This window comes from Brachyistius frenatus, unplaced genomic scaffold (assembly GCF_029030835.1).
Source record: "Brachyistius frenatus isolate BFR_SWC_R1_liver_20210118 unplaced genomic scaffold, ASM2903083v1 Contig_181, whole genome shotgun sequence".
NCBI classification, from domain to species: domain Eukaryota; kingdom Metazoa; phylum Chordata; class Actinopteri; family Embiotocidae; genus Brachyistius; species Brachyistius frenatus.
In genome coordinates, this window is record NW_027210780.1 from 347,501 (window position 1) to 375,000 (window position 27,500).

At 44.8% G+C, this 27,500-nt stretch overlaps 3 protein-coding genes across 3 annotated transcripts in view; 2 read left to right on the forward strand and 1 right to left on the reverse strand.

Annotated features, from left to right (window-relative positions):
* The first annotated feature begins 6,226 nt into the window (after window positions 1-6,226).
* Window positions 6,227-6,652, forward strand: LOC138632331 (putative per-hexamer repeat protein 5). The gene has a single exon (XM_069717824.1). The coding sequence runs from the start codon at window positions 6,227-6,229 to the stop codon at window positions 6,650-6,652; it is 426 nt and encodes a 141-aa protein (XP_069573925.1).
* Window positions 6,653-13,041: 6,389 nt separating this feature from the next.
* LOC138632336 (serine/threonine-protein kinase VRK1-like) lies at window positions 13,042-22,523 on the reverse strand. Its single transcript, XM_069717831.1, has 13 exons — window positions 22,426-22,523; window positions 21,812-21,971; window positions 21,681-21,736; window positions 20,806-20,875; window positions 20,076-20,163; window positions 19,181-19,289; window positions 18,932-19,024; window positions 17,203-17,335; window positions 16,958-17,078; window positions 16,739-16,797; window positions 15,894-16,060; window positions 13,574-13,667; window positions 13,042-13,373 (listed from the first exon to the last, which is right to left on the reverse strand). The coding sequence occupies exons 2-13, from the start codon at window positions 21,969-21,971 to the stop codon at window positions 13,207-13,209; spliced, it is 1,317 nt and encodes a 438-aa protein (XP_069573932.1). The 5' UTR covers window positions 22,426-22,523; the 3' UTR covers window positions 13,042-13,206.
* Window positions 22,524-23,035: 512 nt separating this feature from the next.
* LOC138632332 (protein phosphatase 1 regulatory subunit 37) overlaps window positions 23,036-27,500 on the forward strand; it is a 37,369-nt gene continuing 32,904 nt past the window's right edge. Inside the window, exons 1-2 of the mRNA XM_069717826.1 lie at window positions 23,036-23,678; window positions 24,188-24,288. Coding sequence (XP_069573927.1) covers window positions 23,507-23,678; window positions 24,188-24,288 — 273 coding nt within the window. The 5' untranslated portion in view covers window positions 23,036-23,506. The remainder of the gene's footprint in view (window positions 23,679-24,187; window positions 24,289-27,500) is intronic.

Genomic DNA, 27,500 nt, shown 5'->3' on the forward strand with positions numbered 1-27,500 from the left:
TTGGTAATTAGCAACCAGATGCTATCTGGGCTAGCAGTATGAACTCTTGCCCTAAAACCACACAGAGGACGTGTTGATAATTAGATTAAATTTACCCAAATAACCCTTACTCATCAATGACCACCCCCTCCCCCCCCCTCCCCCCATATCGATCTCCAGACAGAACAAGAGGAGGGAAGTGACAGTGAAAAATCATCACCACACTTCATGCTGTATTTCCTCCTGGCTGGGAGACAAGAGGAGCGGAGAGGAAGTGAAGAGGAGGAAAACCTCTGGGGAACGAAACAAAGAGGATTTATTTTTTTTTATTTATTTTTTTTTTTTATGGCATTTGTACTAAGCGTCCCAAAACTCCACTGCACCCAGGATCCCCGGAGGAAGACTGCCGATGAGATCCAGGAAAACTGTTATTCTGCGTTGGCAGCGTGTTGGCGTGGCGTCCGGTGGAAGGGTCCAAAAAAAAATACAGAAATTGAACACCATGATTGTTGAATCCCTCCTGAAATAAAACCTTCGGGTGACGTTTATACTCGAAAAGCAGATTCTGTAGCAGCTGTAGTTTGTTTCTGCTCAACTCTCAACGAGGCCGCAGAGGGAGCTTCTTATTCACAGGAGCAGAGGAGGAGCAGAAGAGGAGCAGAGGAAGAGCAGAAGAGGAGCAGAGGAGGAGCAGAAGAGGAGCAGAGGAGGAGCAGAAGAGGAGCAGAAGAGGAACAGAGGAGGAGCAGAAGAGGAGCAGAAGAGGAGCAGAAGAGGAGCAGAGGAGGAGCAGAAGAGGAGCAGAGGAGGAGCAGAGGAGGAGCAGAAGAGGAGCAGAAGAGGAGCAGAGGAGGAGCAGAAGAGGAGCAGAAGAGGAGCAGAAGAGGAGCAGAGGAGGAGCAGAGGAGGAGCAGAAGAGGAGCAGAAGAGGAGCAGAGGAGGAGCAGAGGAGGAGCAGAAGAGGAGCAGAGGAGGAGCAGAGGGAACTTCTTATTCACAGGAGCAGAGGAGCAGCAGAAGAGGAGCAGCGGGTCAGCTGCAGAGAGGCCTGCTGCCTGAGCTGCTGGCTGAACCTGAGCACGTGTGAAACGGACTGATGATGATGATGAAGAAGAAGATGATGATGATCTGCAGTGAAGCACTTGTAGCTCATGTTACTGGACATCCGTCTTCATAAAACCCAGAGTTTCCCTGACTGACCTCAGGTCTTCAGGAGTTGTAAAATAATGACACACACGATGATTTCTCCGGTAAAGTGTCCGTTATAATTTGTGTATTAAATGAAGCGAACAGTTCACATTTCTAAACGTCTATAAAGAAACAAAATGTTGTTTTATGGGATCTGTGACTTCACACCAGATTACTTTTTGTGACAAACGACGCAAGTTAACAATATAAAAAAAAATAATAATAATAATAATCATATTCTTCTGTCACAACTACATGAACTTTATGTCTAAACATGTTCAGGTTGCAACAGCGTCTTTGAAATAAACCTGCATGAATGTGTAAATAGTATTTTTCTTATTTTGAGCTTGTACCCAGTAAAAGTTGCCCGTGGCAACCGTGTCCTCTCTGCTCAGCTGAAACTCATCCTGGCTTTGTTTCTTTTTCTTTTTACACGTTGCACTTTGTTCTTGGGTTATCTTCGATTAGCCTTCAAGAACTCACAAATCATCTGCTGCTGGTTTATTGAAGGTTTCCATCAACAGCTGAAATAAAATGGTGAATTCAGCTTTTGTCATTTCCGCTGTGAATCTGTGGAACAAACCAGCTGCAGATATCAGAGAAGCTGCTCAGTAAACACTTTTAAAACACATTTCTTCACTTTATCCTTTAACTCGCTGCTCCTGAAGCTCACCTGCACTTTGCACTACCGCGCCTTTAAATGCATATTGCTTTATTCTATATTTTAACTCTATTCTATTTAATCAATGTTTTGCCATGTGTTGAATTTTATGTATTTTATTTCCTTTCTATATTTCTAAATGTTCCTTTTTATCTGTTTTGATGTGAAACATTGCATGTCATTTTCTTGCTGTGAAGCACTTTGAGCTGCATTCATTGTATGAAAGCTGCTACACAAGAAAAGTTAGTTATCATTATTATTATGCGTTTTTACACCAAATTATGTTTAAATATGTGTAAAGAAAAGAGGCCCTACTTGTGACTCCCAGTGTGTCCTGATATTTCCGTCCGTCTCCCTCTCACAGTCAAACAGGAGGTGTGAACATGTATATATGTGAACGAACCCTCGTGACCTCGGCGTCGCCGCGCAGCCTGACGATTGAATCTAACGCCTAATCCGGACGCCGCTCTCCCACCTTTGCCTTGAACACCTTTGCATGCCCCCCGCTGTGTATGTAAGTGGGTTAGCGCGGGATGAGGCTACCTGCTTCTCACTTCCAGGAGGCTTCGCGGGGTCAGCTGGAGCACAGGTCTTCGGGAATGTCCTTTTTTGAATGACATCCATATTTTTTTCTAGCGTGGGAGATGAAGGAGGCAGGAGGAGGGGAGAGGGTGGGGGGTTAAAGGAGGGAGAGAAACCGCACTCCTTTGGATTTGAACTTCAACTTGACCTCTGACCTCCCTCTTCCCTGGCTCGGATATCAAAACACAGAACCATCTGCCTCTGACTGCAGGGCTGGCGGGGAGCGCGGGGTTAATATCATACACTTAGGGAGCAGAATACAGACCGCAATTATCTTCCATTCTCAGACAGAATCCTATTATTTGATCCGGGAGTCTCGACAGATGGACGGGGGCCGGTCACATCCTCTTCCCGTCTCTCTCTGTGCACTCATTCCTGCGCAAAGCCAATCTGGAGGGCAGGACGAGAGAGGGTGAGGACATAATGGTGAGAAAGGTCGAGGGGGGGGTGACAGAGAGCGCAGGGGTGAGGCAGGAAAAATAAAAGGAGGTGGAGGAGGGAAACCTGAGCCTGGAGGGAGCGGTTTCATCCTCCTCCTCCTCCTCCTTCATCTGTCCATCCATCACAATGGGGTGTGTTTGAAGGCGATAGATAAAGACGGAGATTGGGGGACGGGGAGACGGGGAGGAGGGAGGGGGGGGGGACAGCTGGTGGAGGGAGGCAGACACCTGATTATAAACTTTTCTAAGGTACAGTGTGTCCTCATGTCAGAGGAATAGTTCTGAATTACGGGAAATTGTTTTCTGAGACTGATATTAATCAGTTTATTACACCTTCATTTCATTGCATTAACAGTTTAGCACAGATTGGAAAAGAAGGAAAACAAAGACAAATGGGAAAATTATTATCCCGACTATATGTGATCAACATCCGTCACAGCCACTTCCTGCTTTGGTTTTAGTTTGATTATTTTTAGGTATGGACATTCTTCTGGACATGTTTTTCCTAGTAGTATAAAAACTGGGAGGTAATAAATACATAAATACATAAATAAAGGTTTAGTAGCACTAGTTCTCTGGACAACATCTAGCTGCAGCAGCTGTGCCGCCTCCTGAAGTACGAAGCAAACAGGGAAAAACGAATATATATATATATTTACATAATATATACACATATATACATATATACATATTAGTTTTTCCCTGTTTGGTTCTGATGTCACGACAACAGTGGTTTGATGCTGAGTTATGTGTTTTATATAAAACACATAACTCAGCATCAAACCACAATCTGTATATTTCTTTTTAACATACGTGGTTTAAATAAGACAACATGTAACTTTGGAAGGAACTGAAATTTGCTAAACAAGGCTAATCGCGTTTTAACAAATGCACAATAATTTAAATTGATCTATTTAATATTTTGTTAAATCTCAACATGAAGTGCTGAAAATTAAATTAGTCCAAAAGCAGATATCAGGATCGTATGTCGACAGACACAATCTAAAAATGAGCTACTTTGAAGACAGATATTTTTTGAATGTCATACAAACCCCATCAATGCCCAAATGTTTATTTTTTATTTTTTCAAATTAATAAATCATGAAAATCAGGCCTGCATCTCAAACACAGATCATGATATGCATACATTTGCGAGAGAAAATATTGAGGTTAAAAGATTCATTAAGTGTATTCCCCAAATCCAATGCTTCCATGTACAAGTGCGTGCACGCACACACACGCGCGCGCGCACACACACACACACACACACACACACACACACACACACACACACACACACACACACACACACACACACACACACACTAAGGGCTGTGAGCAGTCGTGTTTTCCAGGCAGACATCTGAAAGTGGATCCTCAGAGCTGAATTTCCATGTAGTATCGGGCCCAGGAGAGCTGGTTTACAGGGCAAAGAACCAGCCTCGCTCATTTAATTACTGCCTATCAGTGGCATCAGAGTGTGTAGCTACCAGTTTAAACGGAAAGTGGGATGAAGCGGGCTCAAGCATCGAGGGCACAGAGCGAGCACACAGAGCTGCTGTAATAGTTTCATGCAGAGATTTAAAAGTTTCCTCTCCGCTAGCTGTTGTTTATCTCTTAGCCCTCCATGCAAATGTGAAATATGCAGTGATTTAAGAAATAAGGCGAGATTCCCTCTGATGTCTTCTTATGATAGCATATTTTAATGCTTTGTTATAAGTGGAATATTGGTTAGTTTAAAAGCAATATGAATCAAATATAATTGAGATCAGTTATTAGATCTGTTCTAATGTGATGTTTAATATATTCTCCAAGGAAGGAAGTTGTCCTACTCGACGTCTGGGCTGCTCAGCTTTCTGCTTTCCACTCCTTATATTAAAAATGTAAATAAAACATACATTTTTCATAATTCTGGAAGAGGAAGAAATACAGGAAATAGAGGCTGCTGGTGCTGCTAAATGTTGCACTTACACTAACTATTACCGTTGAATATATAAAAGTGTTTGGGAGGCTCCATAACGGCCGTTCAGGTCCGATATGTGGACATTAAAAAAGATGAACTCCCTGAAACATATCTCAGCACTGGATTATTCTACAAGTGTACTTTAAATCACGTTTTCATGGACCGAACTGTAACACACTGAATCCAAACTAACCAGCTACAAACTTCCCAAGTCCACCAGATATGTTGTTAATTTGTCCTTTTCTATTGTTCAGTATTAAAATCACTGAAACCTCCACTCTGTCAGACGATGAATTCCAACTGCTGGATTAATGAATCCTTTTCAAAACCATATTGAAAACTTGACAGGCTCTAAATGAAAGTCTGGGTTTGCTCTCCGTCTGACCGCAGCTCTGATGTTTGTGAACCCAGAGAGTTACACCACAACATTGTTCTGTGGCCCCAGTGTGGGACATTGCCTGGGGCTCCCCACCGGCCCTCATTGTTCATTGAATGAGCACGACTTCCCAACGGACCGCTGACAAGCTCCTTCACCCCGTCTGAAGACATCCTCCTCCCAGCGAGCACGGCCAGCCCCGGTCAGAGGGAGCGCCGCCTCGGGCCAGTCTCCCAGCCGGACGCTGCCGTCGCTTTCAGACATCCAGGGGAACCAAACAAGCTCCTAAAGACCGGCTGCCCCCCCCCCCACACACACACACACACACACACACACACACACACACACACACACACACACACACACACACACACACACACACACACACACACACACACACACACCACCCCCATGATACAGTGTCTGTGAGAGTAAAGTGCTAGAGGACATTGATGTCAGCTATAAGAGCTTGTGAAGTGAAGAATGCAAAGAACATGAGGACCATGAAGAGAGATTAAAGGGACGTTTTAACCCTTTCATGGTTTCCTCTTATAACTGTGGTCATTTGGAAAATGATGATTAGATAAGCGGGTTGTAGGAATAACACGTGCTATTCTGTTTTCACATTTATTTTTATACAAATAGCGTAGTTATGACTTTGATTCGGTTAGACTGTTGTACAGTATCATATTCAGTTAAACCTGCAGCGTCAGACTGCTTCCCTTATTAGCCTCTAATTGACGATCCGTGGCCCGAGGTGCAAATTGCTTCATAAATATGTCCACATAGGTTTATTTCCTCTTAATGGCACTCCCAGCATGGCATCCATTAGTCGCTGTGACCGTATTTAAGAATTATTGCTCACGCAGTCAAATCAGAGCAAAGGGATGTTTCTGCTGCAGGAAACCGTCCGAGCCGCAGAGGACGGGTTGGGGCTGGGGTCGGTGTCCGGGCTGGTGTCAGGACTGGGGTCGGTGTCAGGGCTGGGGTCAGGACTGGGTCGGTGTCGTGGCTGGTGTCGGGACTGGGTCGGTGTCATGGCTGGGGTCAGGACTGGGTCGGTGTCGGGGCTGGTGTCAGGACTGGGGTCGGTGTCAGGGCTGGGGTCAGGACTGGGTCGGTGTCGGGGCTGGGGTCAGGACTGGGTCGGTGTCGTGGCTGGTGTCAGGACTGGGTCGGTGTCGGGGCTGGGGTCAGGACTGGGGTCGGTGTCAGGGCTGGTGTCAGGACTGGGTCGGTGTCAGGGCTGGGGTCAGGACTGGGTCAGTGTCGTGGCTGGTGTCAGGACTGGGTCGGTGTCGGGGCTGGGGTCAGGACTGGGGTCGGTGTCAGGGCTGGGGTCAGGACTGGGTCGGTGTCAGGGCTGGGGTCAGGACTGGGTCGGTGTCGTGGCTGGTGTCAGGACTGGGTCGGTGTCGGGGCTGGGGTCGGGGCTGAGGACAATATGCATCCACATACATTAATTTTAATATACTTGGCAGGACGTCCGTGCACTAAAGTTCTTATCTGGTCTCTTAAAGCTGCATTTTGTTGAGGTCTTAACTCCACAACACTTGAAAGGCTGAACTTCAGCTGCAAAAATACCCTGAAACGCCGAAACGCCCCGTCGGAGACCTAATCTCCACCCACAAATAGAAGAAGGGTTAGAAGAAGGAACACAGAAGAATACAAACCTACACAATAAATACGTTGTCTGATCCCTTTTTAAATCTGTCCCGGACGAGTCCCCAAATATGTTCCGTCTCCAGACTGGGTCTACGAGATGAGGGGGGAGCAACACGAGGGAGATAAAACCCGGGGAAATGAAAAGGAGGCGGGAAACTGAATATACATCCAGAGAACTGAGGAATTAATTCAAAATAAAACAAAACAAAGTGCAGCTAAACAAACTAAACTCAGCGAGTGACCGACTCGAATGTACAATTACTATCCAGGTAGTGATTAAACAGGTTTCCACAACACAGACGAAAGGCTGCTAAATGGCCCACTGGTAACCATGGCGATGCTCCTCTGGGGTTTTAAACAGTGACCCTGATGGGAGATCAGCATCAGGTGTGTCCAATCACCTGGCTGAGAGGAGGAGGTACCTGGAGAGAGAGACACACACTCTCTCTCTCTCTCTCTCTCTCTCTCTCTGCTGGCCCCAACACACAGAAACATTAGTATTCATTTGTGTTTCTAACCACCTGATGTTGGCAGGTTTCTCTCTTTAATTTCTACCAACTCCTGAGAAACATATCTGTCTCTTCAGCTGCTAAATGCTCCACTAAGTTCACCAGCTCGTCTCTAACTGTCTGCTGCTGCTGCTGCTGTGCAGGCGCTGCACGGCGGGCTGGAAATAGCTGCCTGCAGTGGCTGGGAAGCCGGCTGATGAGAGCAGCTCACATCAACCAAAAACGTGTAAAGTGGTGGGTGGGAGAAGCAAAACAGTTAGCTGGAAGTGAATTGGCTCCATGGAGCTGAGGAGGCCTGCAGAGTTGGTGATAATTCTCTGTCTGTCGCTACAAAGACATTTGATACCCGACTGATGCGGCTTGCCTGCTTCAACTTTTACCCTGAACCTAAGTTGTAGTGCAAAGCAAACCGCCAAGAACTACAGAAATGATCATTCGGTGCGATGGCCGCCTTTACAATGTCTGGAAACAACACTGGAAACAAAAAGAATCTCCATCGCAGGGACATTTCTCCCTCCGGGGCTGTCTTTTAAATCACATGACTTGAATTCATCATTTCAGCTTCAGTGCTGCAACCTTCAGCAGTGTGATCATCAGCATCCCAGAAGTTAAGACGGTTGATTGACGGGTTAGAAGTTGGTTTATTTGGTGGAGTGATAAAATGAAAAGCTTTCCATCACCTTTTGGTTTTTGATTCAACTCAATCCATTTCAGCCAAAACCCCAAAGTCATTCACAGCTTTCACCGTCTCCCTACTGTCTAAAACTGCCTGTTAAAACCAAGTGTCAACCATCAGTGACGTCATCAACCATCAGTGAGGTCATCAACCATCAGTGAGGTCATCAACCATCAGTGACGTCATCAACCATCAGTGACGTCATCATTGGTTTGTGAACGTTATGAATCCTCCAGTTCAGATTCTGTCCGTCACCATCTTTGCTAGTTTGGAGCGGCTTGGAGCAGGAAGTGACCATATTTGGACGAGCTGGGGGAGGAGCCAAAAGGTTGTATCAAATACAAACTGTCACAGCACATAAACAGGTTGTTAAAAACACCTTCTCATATGTCGAGCATCCACATTAACTACAAGAAGTCCACAGGTCGTGATGGTCCTGAGGCTGCAGCAGTGAACACTCTCCTTGATGACCGCCGAGCTCAGTGAACATCACTGAAGGATGCTCCTTCTCCATCATGACATCCATGAACATACACACACACACACACACACACACACACACACACACACACACACACACACACACACACACACACACACACACACACACACACTCTCACACGCAGAATGAACAACACTGACGCCTAAAAGAAACGGTGATTTTTAAGTTCCCATTTCGCTGCTCCTTCTTTGCCTAAACAAACCCCCAAAAAAACAGAAAAGATGAAATTAAATGTGTGTGTACATTTTATCATGTCTCCTATCGCCTTTGGAAAATTGCAGGTAGTGGAGTGTTTAACATTCTCTTGTCAAGCGTGCTCCTGCTGGGACAATAAATGCCTGTCCAGTTTTGCTCACAGCGGCGGCTGCAGATTACAAACAGCAGGAGCACGGCGGAGTCTGAACACAATACCGATCAGGACGCCTGTCTTAGTGACGCCGCTTGGGCTGGCTTCTCCTCCCGCCAGGAGCCTGCTGCTTTCTAATATTTACACACAACTAGAACGGCAAATCTACCGTAACTTCACCCACACCTGGAACCGGTGCTCATATTTTTGTGTGTTTTTGTCTTTTGGGAAAAGAGGGTCTGTTGTTTTGACGGAAAGGGGAGAGGGAGGGCCAAATTACCGCACGAGCACAGTGAAATTTCATCTTTCCATCCCGGAGTTGGGGAGAGGAGGGGGGGTGGATGATTGCAACTGTTGGAAAGTTTTTCATCGTACTTTTTCGGGTGGAGGGTGAGACACACAGAATCGGTGTGTTACCGTCTTCAGGTGAGGGTGGAGGGTGAAATGCAGATTTATGATTGTGAGAGCTGTGACAATTGAAGAGCCCGGGAAGGTGGAGACGACGCAGGAGGCCACTGACACAGCAGATTATTCACAACCAAGACAAAGAATTCCCTATCATTTACATTAAAACACAATGAAAAGAAAAATGACTTCTTTTCAACTTTATTTATATCTAATTCTGTGTCCTAACAGCCACCGGAGAGCCAGAATTACATGTATTCTTTATTCAAAACCTTTAATATCCTAGAAAATGGTACAATTTAGTGACTAGTTCACAGCACATTAGTTTGGTTTTTGAACAGTTTGTCACTTTATTCCTCCCTTCAGCTAAAACCTGAAACTTTCCAGCTGCATTCTTGTGCTTTGGGCAGAAAAACAGGTTGCTGTGCATTTTTTCATCCAATTTTGGACCTCAGCAGGCAGTTGTAGCTTTTATTATTATATTATTATTATCCATACTCTATGTTGTTCATCAATACTCTAATTGGTTCTTCTTTTAATATTGATATTTTGAATTTGACAAAAAACAGAAATGTTTCCAACAGAAAAGTCACTATAAACTGAATAATATCTCTAATATTCCATCTGACCAACTTTAATTAAATGTTACAAACTAATCTGAACTCAGCAGTCTGTGTTGAAGTTCATCCTTCGTTTCCGTGTCAAAAACAAGTTTTAAAACAACCTTGTGGACATTTATAGAAGATTTGTGCTCAGCTGGAGTTGAATTTTAATTTAAATTTAAATGGTCAACAACCACTCAGTAAATGATTTAATCATAGAGTGGAAACGCTTCTGAACCTGTAAGTGCATGTTTTGTCCAAGTTTGATGAAATCCTTCCTTTGACGTGCTTCAATGCAACCAAACACATTTCACTGGGAACAAATGAGACTCAAACTGACCCGAGTTAAATTCCTTCTTTGTATTCACATCCTGCTTTGCACTGACGGACATTTCCTTATTGTTTCTGTAATGTGATTGATTGATTGAAAATAAACCCCTGGTTATAAAAATAAAGCGTAAATTCATTGCACACCATCTGAAAACGTGATTTTGAATCCTCGGTGTGAAGGAGGATGTCGTCATGTTTCAGTTCTCGTGTGAATCTTCTTTGTCTTCTTCTTTGTCTTTTTCTGTCTTCTTCTTTGTCTTCTTTGTCTTTTTCTCTGTCTTCTTCTTTGTCTTCTGTCTTTTTCTCTGTCTTCTTTGTCTTTTTCTCTGTCTTCTTCTTTGTCTTCTTCTGTCTTCTTCCTTGTCTTTTTCTTTGTCTTCTTCTGTCTTCTTCTCTGTCTTCTTCTTTCTCTTCTTCTCTGTCTTCTTTCTTTGTTTTCTTCTGTCTTCTTTGTCTTCTGTCTTTTTTTTTTCTTCTCTCTGACTTCAGAGTAAGCAGTCTGTATTAAAAGTGTTGCAGCTCAAATACTCGTGTTGTCTTTCACATCCACTTTTAAAATGTTAGCGGATGGACTCACGTACTGATGTTGTCTGAACTTTTGGACCCCGTATGAAACCAGCCTTCGACTTCCCATTGAACACGGAGGACCCCCACCCACCCACCAAAACACTGACAATTGTCACAAACACAGGAACCCACTGGCCGGGCAAACTGTTATCGAGTTATTGGCGGTGGGGAGGGATGGCATCGTCTCATGGGACGCTGGTGAGGACGCTGGTGAGGACGCTGGTTAGGACGCTGGTTAGGACGCTGGTGAGGACGCTGGTTAGGACGCTGGTTAGGACGCTGCTGCGACGGTTTCACGCTCCGACCGCAGCAAACACCCAGCGGGCCGGCCGGCCGGCGGAGGACACAGCCGGACCGAAGGAGGCGGCCGGCTGGGCTCAAATTGTGCAGAAGATGGTAGTCTTCTGTTTAAGTGCTGCTGCCCCCCCCCCCACACACACACACACACACACCCTCCATCCCTGCCCCCCCACCCACCTACATCCATTTGCTATCATTATGTACTACTGCCCCCTACTGCGGGCCCACGGCTGTGGCGCCCCGAAGGTCAATGTCTGGGCAGGGGGGCGGGGGTGGAGAGGAAAAGCCGGGCGGGGGGGCTCTTTACTCCTGAAGAGGCTGCAACAATCGATGGCAAACCACCAGCCACCGCAGGGGCCCCCGAGGGCCCTCACAACACTGACATTAGTGGAGATGTCTTCCTCCACGGGGAGGGGGGGAGGGGAGCCTGTTGGGAGTTAATGAGGGAGGTGGGGGGTCCCGTTGGGGGCGGTCCATGAGCTTGAGGACGGAGATGGATGGAGGGAAAAATGGACAACTTCTCAAGTGTGAAATGTCATCGTGAACGCTGATGGAAACGAGACGCTGACGGTTTCACAAATATTTGACAAACGTCTGTCAGAAAATGTGACATTTCAGGAGGAAGACAGAGAAGACAGAGAAGACAAAGAAGAAGACAGAGAAGATGACATAAAAAGACAGAGAAGACATAAGAAGACAGAGAAGAAAACAGAGCAGCACTAAGTGAAAGCCAGTAATTCAGATTTGACTGCCTCTTCAGGAAACCATGTCCATTAGCAGCGCTGAGCTCAGCAGCGGGACACGTGTCCTCTCAAAGGTTACAGCAAGCCAAATGTGACATTCACATTTATACCGACTGAGTGGGAACAGCTGACGACTGAGCATCGCCACGACGACGACTCCTCATCAAAGAAAATCATCATGACGAGGACGAGCTCGTTTTCATCCAGAGTCAGTTCACTTCATTCAAATATAAAAAGTATCTGTTGTTCCTGGACAGTCGACGCTGACGGCTCAAATAGTCAGTTACTAACATTCATTCACGGGAGCCACGTTGTTCAAAAGTCTGTTGCAAGTCTTCATCTTCCAGCAGGACTTTTGACTTTTTATCAAATATTCCAGGTCAGTTCTGGAAAAAGATTAATTCACGAACAAAGTCTGAGACATGATGACTAATTGAAAGATGAAGTATTTCGTCACGGTGAACCAAGTTATCAAAAAGGACTTCTAGACGTTTTATAGAAGGCGACTGCCATCACATACATTAAAGGTATTTTATATTTTATAGAGGAAGGTTAAGACCCTCCAGTTTTATAGGAAGGTCGATCCTGCGTGAATACATCAGAACACGCGTTATTGTTTCTAGCAGACTTCGGGTTGATTTCCAAACTATTGGAGCAGCCAATCAGCATTCACCACAACATGCACTGAATCCGCCACCGCTGCACTCACATAAAGAAAACAAAAAACAAAACGCTCGACTTCAACTTCATCCTACTTTGCCAACCACGCTGGTTCCTGATTGGTCGGAACTCCAAACATTAACGTGAACAAGGTTTCCAGACTGTAATCGCAGGAAAGAAAAACCTCCCAGTCACAACTAAATTATTATGAGCTCTACAAAACTGGTTGTTATCGTGATAATAAAGAACTAAGAAGCATAAAAATAACTGATAATTGTAATGAATAATGATTTGAAATAATCATCGGAGAAAGTAGACATCTTTCCACAAACCGCGGCCGGAGGCTCGTCTCCAGAAGATAACGTGTCGGTGCAGTTAAACTACAGAAACACACTCGGTTCATCTCGTCCGGCACCGGAAGGAATTCATGTTTGTTAGACAACAAAACCCCCAAACTGACACCGAGCTCCTCATCCGGCGGCCACCAGGGATGTTAAATGGTTGTCACGGTAACGGTCGTCAGGTCCGAGGAGGCGCTCACCACACGTCATGTTTTAGTTCCTCTTTATTACAACGGATCGGGCTTCAAGCACACCAAACAAAAACAAACATCAGCATCTATCAGAGCAGTGTAACAGGTGACAGCATATAAAACGGGTTTTTAAGAAGGGGCGGGGCGCCGGGAGGAGGCGTGTCGGGAACAGGCGGATGTTCAGGTGCTGGTTTTCTTGGGTCTGCCTCTGGACTTCTTGGCGAGTCCGGGCGTCGTCTGGGTGCTCGTCTCCACCAGTCTGGACGTTGCGGCGCCGGCTTTTCCCGAGTTCGGTTCCTTCCTGGGTCGGGAAGTCTTTCTGGGACTTGTCTTCACTCCGTTCACTTCTGCAGAGGAAAATTCGACAGGTTCACGCCGTTATCGGACACTTCTCATTAATGTCCGTCCAAACACTTTTGAGGCAACTGAGCATGAAGCGCGATTATCAGAGACCGAGATATTATTGGCTAATAAGTTATTTTACTGACGTTGGAACGTATCATGTCAGTTGGTAGTAAAGAGCATTAAATAAACAGAGGACACCGACCTTTCTTCTTGGTGACTCTCTTTTTCTTGACAGGACTTCCATCAGTCTCGTCCTCCTCCGGATCATCTGACGCCTTCTTTCTCTTGGTCAACTTCTGGAGGGACAAGAAACAAGGAAAAAGGTTTTTAACGGAGGGCTCACATGTTCAGGTTACTGTAAACCGCCGACTCAGCTGTCTGTCCAGTATTGTTTGTTGCTGAAGCTCTTGTTCAGAGTACTTGAAAGCCTTTTGCTGTACTTCTGAGAGACTGACGGAACCAGCCTTCACACCTCTAAAACAATCATCAATCAAAATCGGACAAATCCGAGTTATAAAAGAACAACAGTCGTTCCTTTCGGCAGCACCTGTTGATGATGAGCAGTAACTCCAGATGTTTTCTTGGACTTGACTTCTTTGATATCCAAACATTTAGTTCACTAGTGAGTTGGACAGCATGAGAACGTGTTCCTTGATTGGACCACAGCAGAACCAAACAAACAAACTGTTGATGATGAAGGTTTCTGATCCATGAAGATCCAGATCTCATCGTTGGATATTTCTATGACTTGGTTTTAATGGTTGTCCACTCCTGTCTGTTTGTGAGTGAATTCAATTGGAAAACATTTCAACGTAACATATTCTATGTATTTTTTTTAGTATAAATTCACCACTACCGAGTACAATAATAATAATAATAATAATAACAACATGAAGAGCTCTGGTATCAGTTTCGTATCGTTATTGGCAGATTTCTAACAGCAGGTATCAGAATCAGATCAGAACTAAAAAAGGAGTCGGTGCATCTCCTCCGTGAACTGGGACGTCATCGTCTCCGTCCTCCCGACAGAAATCAAAGAAGAAAAAAAAGTGAAGGTGTCCTCAGAGAGTCGTGTACTTATCGAAGGCAATCAACTCCTCCATCCATCCTCCTCCTTTCTAGGACTCTATAATGAAGCTCCACTCAGTCTGAACTATCCCCCCTTTCCCCCCTTCCTCCTCCATATTTTTTGACAATTGCTACCTCATGATCACCACGCGGCACCCGCTGAGGTGAACAGATTGGCGGGATAATTACATAGAATAACCAGCGCCGGGGCCCGGTAACCCTTCGGCTGGCAACACCACGTCCCCGGTGGCTTCTTCCATATGCAGAGAGAGACGAGGACGGAGGAAACAAACATCAGACTGACGGTGTTGGAGGTGGAGCGGTAGACTGGAGCTCAGCACACTGCAGCTGGAAACTATTTCAGTTCTCACCATCAAATCAGTAAAAATTGCAGCACTGATGAGCGACTATTGTTTGTTAAAAGTTATAATCCTCCAGATTTCAGGGCTTCAGCTTCATTCTTTCAGCACTCAAGAAAATAAGTTCTGGAACGCAGCGCAGAGCAGTCGTGTACGAGTTCGGTCGTTTGATCGACATCAGCGAGGAGTTGGAGACGTTTTCTGAGCGCCGGTACGTGAACATTCGTGACTTCACCGTCGACCTGAAACTGGAGCAGACAAACGTCACATTCTGCATCAAACTGTGTAAACGGTCAACGGAGACGCTCGAAACGCTTCACAAAGTCTACGGCGAAGAAACGATGAGCCGGGCGACGTGCTCTGATGACATCACGTGTCAAGAGGGGCGGAGCTTCACTGTCCCAGACAGAAGGAGGAGGAGCATCAGCTCATTCACCTCCCCAGGACTTCTTCCTGTTCCCCAACAATGAAGGTGAAGTTTTGCCACTAAAGAGGAGATTCAACACGGATCTCAGAGGATGATTAGTCCAGGCAGCAGACCAACCTGAAGAGGATGACGGCTCGATTTCAAGCAGCTGCAGCCTCTGGTTGTTATGGAGACCGTCTCTCACCCTTTTAGATTTGAAGCTGTTTATGTGATGAACTTGATGGTAAACGGTTGTTTATTTCCACATCCAGCAGTTACAGATGAAGCTTTACAGGCTAAACTGTGCTGGAGAGAAACCTGTTGGTGACGTCTGTGTGTTCAGTCTCCAACTCGGACCTGAAGGTCTGAGGTTTGTCCCGTGTCCACCATTTCTATTCACATATCAGCTTTATTTAACGGATCACTTTCAGCCGCACAGAGGAACGATGAACTGGAACTGAAAAGGTGAAGTCCTCCAGGTCGTAGCCTGCCTCGGTGGGTGAGTGAGTGAGTGAGTGAGTGGGTGGGTGGGTGAGTGAGTGAGTGAGTGAGTGAGTGAGTGAGTGAGTGAGTGAGTGAGTGAGTGAGTGAGTGAGTGAGTGAGTGAGTGAGTGAGTGAGTGAGTGAGTGAGTGTGAGTGTGTGTGTGTGTGTGTGTGTGTGTGTGTGTGTGTGTGTGTGTGTGTTCACCTGGACAGGTGATGCTGCTTTGCTGACAGTCGTGAACTCCAGCTTGGCGTCATCTTTAGCCTGGATGGACTTCAGTCCGGCCTGCAGGACTGAGCGCAGCTTGTCGTACGGAGGTTTGTCCTCGTATCCCAAAGATTTCACCTCCTCCATGAACCTCTGGATCTCATCTGGAATATAATCATAGTCATAACCAGTTCATCGTAACGTGAAAGCTACTTCCCTCCAAGACTGTATAAATAACGCCGACTGGACTTGAACATCTCTCAACTCCTGTTAAACACGATCTTTGTTCCAACACTAATGTTTTACTCCAGTCGGGGCGAAGCCTGTTTGTGACTTTCTTCAAACTTGACACACCAGCGCGAACAGATCAACACACACACACACACACACACACACACACACACACACACACACACACACACACACACACACACACACACACACACAGAGTTGCAAACAGCAGTTGTGTTTGTGTTCATCAGAGGTGAGGGAAGCGTGACGTCTCGTCTTCGAAGGCGACGCGCTGCCTTCAGGTCCAACTGGAAATACTAGAAATGCAACTATTCTCACAGCAGTACGTCAAACGTTAAAGGTCTTATTGGACTTTTATCTGAATGAGAAACATGGAAGGTTTCTGCTTGAAAAACTATAATCAGATCAAGTTTTTATTGATTTTTTTTTTTTACCTTGTTAGCCTAGAAAAAACAAAATGTCAATTTAAAAGCCCAACTAATACTGCATTTATGAGGCTAATATTGATATTTACTAATAATGATTACTAACATTACTAACTTAAACTGGAGGTGGTTTTCCAGTTTCCCAGCTGTGTGTCTCTTTCTTACCTGGCTTGTCTTGGGTGGAGAAACACGTCTTCATAAACTCAGAGATGCCTTCTTGACTCCTGTAAAGGAAAACATGACGCAAAGTTTCACCAACAATCTGGAAAATCTTTCTCAACATGAAATAGCAATGAAATGAACAAATTGTAACCGTGTTCATGCAGCGCGAAGCCTTTCCTGACCGCTCGGTCTCAGACGTGTGCAGCGATCGGTGAGTCTCACCTGATCTTGGCGTCTCTGACGTACAGGGCGTCCTGCAGCTTGTCCTCCCAGGGCAGCCGACCACACAGCCACTGAACCATGCAGTAACACAGGATCTCCAGGTCGCTTCGCCTGCACGCAGCTGGAGCCCAACAAACACATCAGCAACAACAAACACGGTCGGCATGACAACGGTTATGATGCACATCGTATATCAGACTCTGTTTTTGGGGTCACGACTGTACAAACGGCCTACGTGGACCTACATGCTCCTTTGTGGGCGTCGATGCTCGTGAACTCGATGGTGCCATCGTGACATCTCTTGGGATCCTCCTTGTACTCTTTGGGGACCATGTCGGGCGCGTACCGATATGCCAGCCCATAATCTACTAAGTACACCTGCAGGTACAAACACAGTTATTCAGGCATGCACGCAACCAGAACCGTTTAACACTTTATACATGTATCAGCACCTCCAGCACTTCGCTGAGCATTTAAAAGAACTTGATTTTTCACTTGCTACGATGCAATTTGTGAAGTTAAGTGATTGTTTTGTGGTAAAATTATGGAAATTGGCAATAAATTGCAAGTCGACACATTTGTTTTTCATTTCCTATAAAAACACTCGTTAATAAAGAAACTGTCATGCAATCACTCTTCTGTGCATCACACAAATACTTTAGCTCCAATCTTTTTTATGTTTTTAAATTTCTGAACGAAAAGAACCGTGAGTTTCAAAGTTATAAAAAGATTGATAAAAGTACCGCAGCTTTACAAACCAATCTGTGACCGTTATATAGAACATTTGCTGTAAAAAGAAGTTCCTAAAATGCTTTGTAAAAAACACTTCTAACAATCTTGTATGCACAAAAACAAAGTGCAACCCTGGACAACTGACTGTGTGTAGAAAACTAATTGAACACATACTTATTTCCCAGAAATCATTTCTGTTTTTTTTCCCAGTCAGCCAGCATGAAGTTTGTTTTGGTGATGAAAGGAGAATGAGGAGTTTTTGTTTGGAAAGGCGTATTTCGTACACTTTTACAGATCGACCACAGGAATTTTCCAAAATGTTAAGTTCCCCAGAATATTGCGCCAATCGCTCAGATTTGTGAGAATTTCTGTGATTGCAAGATCGTGATTTCCGGGAGCGACTGATGATGAATATATAAATACATATAAAATGTTTAAAGGAATAAAACTGCACCACTTTAAATATCCGTTTCACCCGATGTTCATGCGCTAAATACAAACGCAGACCAGGGACACTGAAAGCAGGAAGAACATGATTTTAAAATCCTAACTTCACCTTCACAAGCTTCTTACTATTTACTTTGTTCTTACAGTCTATTATTAAGAAATATACAGTAATAAAAGACTGAGTGTACATCCCTGTAACTGCAGGGTAAAGCCTAAAAACAACAACCTCACCTAGTATTAATGTCCTGAGGGGCTGATTTTTAAATTGTCATTTATAAATAGCTCTTTAATAACGCCACCAATGATACATTATTAATCTTCAAATTAAATATTTGCCCCGGCCCCCTCCTTGTTTGCAAGAAAAAGCTCATTGCTGCAGCCATCTAATCTCCTCTGGTTGGAACACACACACACACACACACACACACACACACACACACACACACACACACACACACACACACACACACACACACACACACACACACACACACACACACACACACACACACACACACACACACACACACACACACACACACACACACTCCCCCTCCTCCTCTCCAGGCCTTAATTGAATCTAACGAAGCGGTACAAGTGCGTTACAACCAAAAACACAATCATCTCCTGCTTTGAAGGAGCAGCGCCGAGGTCACGGCGCCACTTTACTTTCACAACAACAGGAAGTGCAGCGCTGAACTGAAGACGTCGAGGAGGTGGACGCTCGCTAAACATTTGTTTCCCCCAGAAACAGACTGAGATGATTTTAGCCGAGAAGCTTGAAACACTACTGACCTGGTGAGGATCGCTGTGGCTCAACATGAGGTTGGAGGCCTTGATGTCAGCGTGGACGTACTCGTGCTCGTGGATGTACTCCAGAATATCCAGCTGAACGACGACAAACAAACAACAGACCAAAAAACACAGATGATGTTTTTGCTTAATATTTCAAATTCACCTTCCTGTAATTCAATGAACACGTTTTTTGTTGTTTTTCCACTGAGGGGAAAGAAAGTTGATTTATTTATTGATGAAATCACCAACCAGTCGGAGGCCGAGCTGCAGGACCAGTTTTCTGGGGAATTTTCTTCCACATTCTTCAAACTTCTTCTGCAGGTCTGTGCCGAGCCGGTCGATAACCATGAACCTGTAGCTGGTGGGCACAAACACGACTTCTTCACATCCTCCGCTGCAGACTTTCACATCTACTGATTCTTTCTAAAAAGAAGCTCTGCAGCCCGAAGAGAAAATAATATGAAACTTGCAACAACAACCTTAAAAATAATTTGCCAATGTCTGCAAATCTAACCTAAAATATGAATTATTATGACCATGTTGAACATCTTGAAACCTTTCTGTTAACATGTTTTTACTTATCAGTTGTTATTTTGGTTCGAAATTTGTTTCTATTTAGTTCTGACTTTAGTTTATTTTAATTTTGCTGGCTTTCATTTGATCATGAGAACATCAATAAAACCTGAAGGGATCCTGTGATTGAGTCTTGCCACTAAAATCATTTTTCTCGTATCCATGCAAGTAATAGTTGAGCGTTGCTCGCTTTGTTGCACGGCTCTGAAATGTTTTAGTTTTTATTCCAATAACAAAGACAATCAAATGTTAAATCTACCCACAGGCAACATTTGGTTTTAAATAGGAAAGATAAAGAAATAAATGTTGCTAATTTTATCTAGCCAATAACATTCAGTTGTATTTTGTATTGTTTGTAATTGCGATAATAGAATTATCCCAGTTTATTTTCTGAACACCTGAAAGCTATTTTTTTTTAAGACTCAGAGTTGCGGTCCAGAAACACCCTGAATGGTTCGTAGTTTTCTCTTCTGGAACGTGTTCACATGAAACTACAACTAAAAGCTAAAAGAAGCTGAAAGAGTAGGAGCAGGTCTCGTGTGTCGTGCCCTGCGAACAGTCCCCGTCTCACCGCTTGCCTCCTCTCTCGTGCAGCCCGGAGCCCCAGTACCGGGGAACTCCCAGGTTCTTCAACTTGTGCGACTTCATCCAGCTCTGAACTGCAGGACAGAAACAGAAATCAAAGACAGTTGGATTATTGAAACTTGATGTGACGTCACTGCTCAGTGGTGCCGGTGTAAGTGGGTGACGGCTGTGATGCTCAAAGTAATAAGAGTATAATACTCCCGGGGGGAGGGGGGTGTTATGGAGGAGGGGGTGGGGGGGGGCTGGCTAGCATGGCCGTGAGCTAATCTGCTGCTGGGACAAATATTTACCAACAACGTGAGATTCCAGCATGAATTAAATATGAGCCTTTGGTTCCTTAGTAATATAACAGTTAATTGTCAGGGGAGATTGACATTTGGATTGTTATTATATAAAATGCAAAGCTGTGGCCCGGGGGCTCACAGAGCAGCCACCAGAAGACTCCCCTCCTCCAACACAACCTCTTTTTTTAATTAAGAAAGTTGCCTTTCTTTTATTTGTTCGCCCCGGTGGTGAGACGCTGCTGGTGCGCTGATCACAGGCCTAACTTTGGCTCCCTGGCACACTTCTACCTGTGTGTGTGTGTGTGTGTGTGTGTGTGTGTGTGTGTGTGTGTGTGTGTGTGTGTGTGTGTGTGTGTGTGTGTGTGTGTGTGTGTGTGTGTGTGTGTGTGTGTGTGTGTGTGTGTGTGTGTGAAGAATGATAATGCGTCTTACTGAGATCCGGCTTCGCAGCTCTCATGTAAAACTTGAGCTCAGAGAACAGCGGTCCGTTTTCACTGGGCTCCTGTGGACAGAACAGAAAGGACATTTAACATTAGAGGACCGTAGAGACACAAACACAGAGGACAGGACGGAGTTTGTGTTGTCACACGAGTGCTGGTAAAAAGATGAAGTACAATTCAAAGGTCCGGTGTGACTGATGGATTCAGGAGTGTGAACACGTATTAGAGGCATCAGTTAATGATGTGATGAAACACGTTAATACAACCGGAAATATCTGAAGAATGAACCCTCTCAGGTACGAGCTGATGTCACGGCACCAGGAATTCAACAACAGATGAAGTGATCAATGAAGTGATCAATGAAGTGATCAATTAACAACCTTAAAACATTAAATCGAACAACAACACTCACAGATTTTAATATGTTTTAATAGTTTCCTCCTTTTGTTTGAAATGTTCTGACACACTGACGTTGAGTCGAACTTCTCCTGATCATCCAACATAAACTATCTCAACGTGTTATTTTCTTGGATCTCCTTCAGTCCCATTAAAAAAAAAATGCTTTCAGAGTTTTGGCATCAACTTGGTATAAATCACACTTTGTTTCCAAGCTCAGTGATTCATAAAACAACAGCACACACAACATGCACCTGTCCTCACCACATCAGCTGTTCTTGTCCATAATGAACAATGAGGGAGATTTTAAAGGTGTAAAAGTCTTTGGTGTAAAAAACAAATACAAGTCTGGTTTCACGTCCTGAAACACGCCTGCAGACTTCTCTCCAGTTCACGGATATCTGAGTTTCTAAGATGAAACCTGAAACAGGTGAAGGATGCTGATGTTTGGAGGACGTGTAGGACTCTCACCACTTTGATGACGTAGCGAGCGTCTCCTCCAACAGGTTTCACAGAGTTCTCATCAGCTGGAGGACAAAAGCACACGTTGTTTCTTAAAGACATCTGGAGGGTGAAGGTGCTTCAGACCCGCCGCCTCTTACCCAGATAGATGAGGCCGAAGCCCCCCTGGCCGATCGGGGCGCCCAGCTTCCAGGCCTTCTTCCCCGTGTCCGTCAGCACTTCTCCGGGAGGGAACTCCTCCGCCAGCCTCCTCTTCGCTGGAGCTCGTCCCTTCGCTGCCGCTTTGGTTTTCGGAGGCATCTGGAACAGAGAGCTCGTCGGGATGGATGAGAGGTTCAAAGGGAGGCGAGATGAACTGGGAGCGACTTCTCCTCAAATGTTTGACGCCTGATTTCAAACCCAAATATAAACAACACGTGGAGGGTCTGATATCCGGAGCGACCCGGAAGCTGTGACGTTTGGAGTCAGCTGACCATCTGGTAACCTGCTAACGGCTGTCCGACTCCGAGCAGCGAAGTTCGGTAACCGCGACCGTATTTCCGGTTGAAACGTTAAACGGTGTGTGGTACGGACAGCCGTTAATCGGTCGACAGACTCGAGGAAACGTCACGTGTTGATAACCGCCGGTTAGCTCCGCGTGCTAACCGCGCTGCTTCCTTAGCAGCGACGTCACACCAGAACAAAGAGCCCCGAACATCTGCGCCGTTTATCATTTAACGTGACACCTGTCGGTAAACTACGGGTCAATACGTACCGTCGCTGTGTCGTTTCGAGCTGACCGGAAGGACGACTCCGTCAGCAGGACTCTTCTCAAACTGTACCGGGAACAAACTTCCCGCAAACTCACAGGTCAGGAAGTGACGTCACGACGCGCTGCTGTTCTATTGGTCGGCTGACGCTGCGTAGGACGGAGTGACGTCAGCGTTCGTGGTTGAGCTCTTGAAGGACGTGAAGCGAATTAAAGAGTTTTACAGAGTTTTAAAGAGTTTTACAGAGTTTTAAAGAGTTTTACAGAGTTTTAAAGAGTTTTAAAGAGTTTTAAAGAGTTTTAAAGAGTTTTAAAGAGTTTTAAAGAGTTTTAAAAAGTTTTAAAGAGTTTTACAGAGTTTTAAAGAGTTTTAAAGAGTTTTACAGAGTTTCACGTTTCCTGAAACACAAGAAGAACAGAGCAGAGGAACATTTCTGAAAGTAGTTCACAGCTGATAAAGATGAAGTCCACGTTTCTATGAAGGAACACTAAGATACGTTAGAGGACAATTAATTAAAGAGGCCTTTATGTAACTTATTTTGAATTAAACTAGTGTGTCTTTGTGGTGCTACTCATATATGTATTCATATATGTTTTTAAATCTAGTGCGGCACTGCCATTTATATCACAACACAACGGACCAACAGGATCTCAGGGAAACGTACTGCTGACAACATGTGTCACCATCGCTGTCCATCCTGTAACTCCTGCATGTTGTTTCAAACCTTGAATGTGAACAGCAATGTCAATGCCTTGCTTATTTTGAATGTGTCATTTGATACAAACATTGGGTATCGCTCGCGGCCCGGTGCACAACTCATGAATAAGATAGTGGTTCTTTGGTGTCACAGAGTGAAGCGAGCAGCACCTCCGATCGGAGCGGGCCGCTGGTTGGTACGTCAGCTGTTGCACACACTTCTGCTCCCTCTTTACATTCGGAGGATGTGTACTTCAGAAACCGTTGCCATGGCTCCGTGGAGGACACGAGGATGTGGCCGTCGTTGAGGGAGACTTTCCAGTTTGAGCTGAACTGACCGATTGCCTTCATATTTCCGTGGAAAGCTCCGTGGTGGAGTCGGGGAGAGAGATGACCCGCTGCAGTGACAGCGATGAGCAGACGGATGACGGCCCAGAGGAACCCAACCAGAACCAGAACCAGAACCAGAGCAGGACGAGGAAAGAAGGAAAGCATGTGTCTTTCCCTCCTGATGAGCAGATCGTGTCCGGCTTTGCGGAGCACAGGAACACCGACAGAAAGGGTAAGCTGCAAATTACAAATTACTCCTTTAATAGTACAGATGGATTTGTTTTGAACTTCTTTGAAGAAGGTCTTCGTGGCTTGTTGAGCCAAAGTATCGTCATCATTATCATTCTCTTCTTGACAAACCAAAGCTTCAACATTTCAATTTAATTCTTGCATAACTAAAATACAGTGATTTGATATTTATTTGATTGACCTCACTTTATACGTATATCCGCATTTTATCATGCTTAACTTGCACAAATGAATGACAAGTAATCCAGTTTTTGAAGGATCAAAGCGTTGATGTGTTTCAGTCATAAAAAAATCCTCTGTAGTTTCTCACATCTGGTATTTTTCATCCAATAAGACAGACATTAATGTCATTCTCGCTGACTGCTGACACAGAACAGTTCAGCTCCCCGTACGGTACTTCGGAGCCCCTTCAGCACTTGTGGCTGGCTGCTGCTGGCTCACCGGGCGGGATGCACACATTAAAGAGTGAGTGAGTGTTTTCCTCTATTTCAGCTGACAGCTGCCTCACCTTGACAGAGGTAATGGTGGCCTACCAGCAGAGCTGCAGCAGACACCAGGTCCAACCCAGAGCGCACATCCTGCAGCAGCTGCAGGTAAACGGCTTTCCATCACCAGCCGTTGTGTGTTCACGTCATTCAAACTGCGTGAGGCTGGTCTTGTTGTTGGATCTGCTGTTGGAGTCGGATGGGCGGGCGGTGCTGTTTTCCCTGTTGCTGATGTTCACTGCTCATTCTGCTGTGCAAGAACTCACGATATTTACCAACACGGAGCCAAAGTGTGCAGCAGTGAGGATGTAACGTCAGCGAAGTATTTTAACTGCATCACATTCAAACTGAAGGCCAGTACACACACGACTATTAAAAGAGCCCGCCGGCTGCATGGCTGGTACCGCAGGGAGCTTGGTTTACACAGTTCAACTAATCTCACATTAAGAGGAATTCTGAGATTCATATTTTCCATAAAACTGACTGATATTCATGTTTTTTTGATAGTCAGTGAAAACGTGAAAAGTAAATGTGAGTGTGTGCGAGTTCTGTTTTAAGCATCAGCTTAAAAGTCTTGACGAAAAAACTTTATGCAGTAACACTTTCAGCAGAGTTTCGGTTAAGGACATTTTTTGCAAAAAAAGTCACAGGAATTTAGCAAAATTTTCAAGCTCCCGCAAATACTGCAGAGATTTCCTGAATTTGCGTTAATTATTGCGATCACAAAATCACAATTTACTGAAGGAAATTGAGAACACATTTCTTCCCCTACCTGACGTTGATGAAGTGTCGTGAGATTTGATCCGTACGATTCGGGGTCTGCACAGTGTTTTATTTTGAAAATTGACCAGACGGTCTCTGCTGTTCCTGTGTGAGTTCCTGCAGTTTAACACGACTTTCACGGAAATATATGATCACGATCATCATCCAGAAAGGCCCCGATCAAAAAGTCCCATTCGTGTCTGTCCTCCACCAGTTTGATTTTACTGAACGTGGCTTTAACAGAAATGTGCGAAAACTTGTTGTTTTATGCAACATCAGAAACTCTGCTCATACAATAACCGTCCCATGAAACGATATCACGGCGCTGCAGAGAGGATCGATATCGACACGATAACCTGGTGCAACCTGGAGCTGTCAGAGCTGACTGCAAACAGAGGTGCCTTCATGTAACAGTGGAGAGCTCACAGGCTGATTTTTAGAGCACCAACACACATATGCACACTCACTCTGACTCAGTACACACACACACACACACACACACACACACACACGCTAAAATCCCCTGCATGATTTAAATGATTTTCATCAACCTCAATCAGGTTTATTGTGGCGCAGCGCTAACAGCATCTCCAGCCTGAACGAGGCTAAGAGCAGGTTAACTGCAACGCACGACGGAAGTTAGCGGTAATGCAAATAATTCACAGCTGTAAACAGTCGGCACGTTTCCAAAGGGAGACGCAGTTATTCATTTACACGTTCAACAGGGACTTACCAGACGATCGTGTTTTTCTGTTTCTGTCTGATTATTTTCGAGCTTTTTTTGTTTCTTTTCCAGGACTTTGTTTTTCATTTTCCACAAAGACTGAGTGTGTTTCTGATGTGGAGCATCACAGGGAGTTTTGAGGAAGACGAGTATAGGAGTTCTGTGTCCGTTACAGGGCATGACATGAGGACATCTTTATCTGAAGACTAAATGTTTCCCCTCAATCAAAGCAACGGGTCTCTGAAGCAACGCTTCAGGGCAGCGGTGTGGAAGTGTTTGCTGCACGGTGCTTCGTTGAGCTGGTGACTTCCCTTCGTTTGGTGAGAAGAACATCTGTTGAATTAGTGTATTAGTTTATATGTTTGGGGTTTTGGACTGGACTTTAAATCTGTATGAGAAGGAAAGCAAAGCGACTTTTCACCTCAGACCAGTCATGTAACCAACCCTGAACCACAAGTGTACCAAATGTACAGACACACTGATGTGGATGGATGTGCTGTTGATGAAAAGAAAAATGCGTCTGTTTCTGTAGATGTATTTCTTTAAGAGTGTAACATCAGAAATCACAATTTTCCTTTTCATAGTATCCCATAATTTTGCACACGTACTTTTTGTCACAGTCGCACTTGCACATGCGAGCATTGAAAATATTCTTAGTGACGCACGCACACACACACACACACACACACACACACACACACACACACACACACACACACACACACACACACACACACACACACACACACACACACACTCTCTCTCTCTTTTCCTCTCCAGTAAAATAAACTCTCACATTCTCTCATAGCCACACTTGAAACACACAGTCTGCCATTTATAATTCATTTTGTGTACATACTTACTTTACTTGGACGAGCCATGTAAAAGCACACTGCTCTCCACCCCCCCACCCACGAATAAATTTCGCTTGAGATCAAGGGGAATTATTTGTGGAAAATTAGAGACTTAGCAGTGCTTACATTAAGCATACAGCCGCCGTATTATCTCCGAGGTGCTAATGAACCCAGTTGCATTGGAAACGAATGTAGGTGGTCCTCCTGAAAGAGTAAAATATGTATGGTTAAGCATTAGCTAAGAGGGGCAATATTTAGACCAAAAGGGCTGCATGCGAATGAATCCATAATGAGACGATGCAAATCGAAAAGACGAAAGCCTAAAGAGCAAATTTATTAAATTAGGTCTTTTAAGGCGAGGGGCGATTCCCCCGAGGACCAGCGCTGAAGACTATTTAAAGCCTTTTTTTATTGCACCCTTGGGGCCCTCTGCACTCCTTTGAAATGTTGTAAGTGGGTAAAACAGTATTGCTGTTGGTGACATCTTCATAGGAGTGGTAAACAATAATAGGTTGGAGCCAGCGGGGACGAAGGCCGCCACGCTTAAACTCTCTGATTTCACTGTGCAAACTGGGAAGTGTCTGCGTTTCTCTGCGGCTCGCTCTGTGATTAGAAAGGTAATTGAGATGATCAAGCTCCTTCTGTACACGATGTCTTGGCACCGGCTTCCCGGCAGTGATTTATAACAGAGAAAAAAGTGTGATGCACATTAGGAGCTAATACAGGCGGTACAGTAAGATCCATGTTTCCCTCCAGAGACAGTTTTTTCTTTTACTTTCTTCTATTGAAGATCGAATAAAAACTGAAAATGTGTTCAGACCGTTACAAAACAATGAGATATTTAAAGTTAGATCGGCATATACACATATATACAGACATAACATCAGACGACAGGATGTTTGAATTTGAAATTAAAAATGTTTAATGCTCCGGAAATTAGTGAAATGAAAGTGTTTTAATATTCTGTGCCGGCGCACTTC

Coding starts and splice junctions, on each gene's coding strand:
- LOC138632331 (XM_069717824.1), top strand. CDS start 6,227: ATGGCTGGGGTCAGGACTGGGTCGGTGTCGGGGCTGGTGTCAGGACTG.
- LOC138632336 (XM_069717831.1), bottom strand. CDS start 21,971: ATGCCTCCGAAAACCAAAGCGGCAGCGAAGGGACGAGCTCCAGCGAAG. Junction 16,798..16,957: donor GTCAGAGACGCCAAGATCAG/GTGAGACTCACC, acceptor TTTCCTTTACAG/GAGTCAAGAAGGCATCTCTG. Junction 16,061..16,738: donor CTCCACCCAAGACAAGCCAG/GTAAGAAAGAGA, acceptor ATTATATTCCAG/ATGAGATCCAGAGGTTCATG.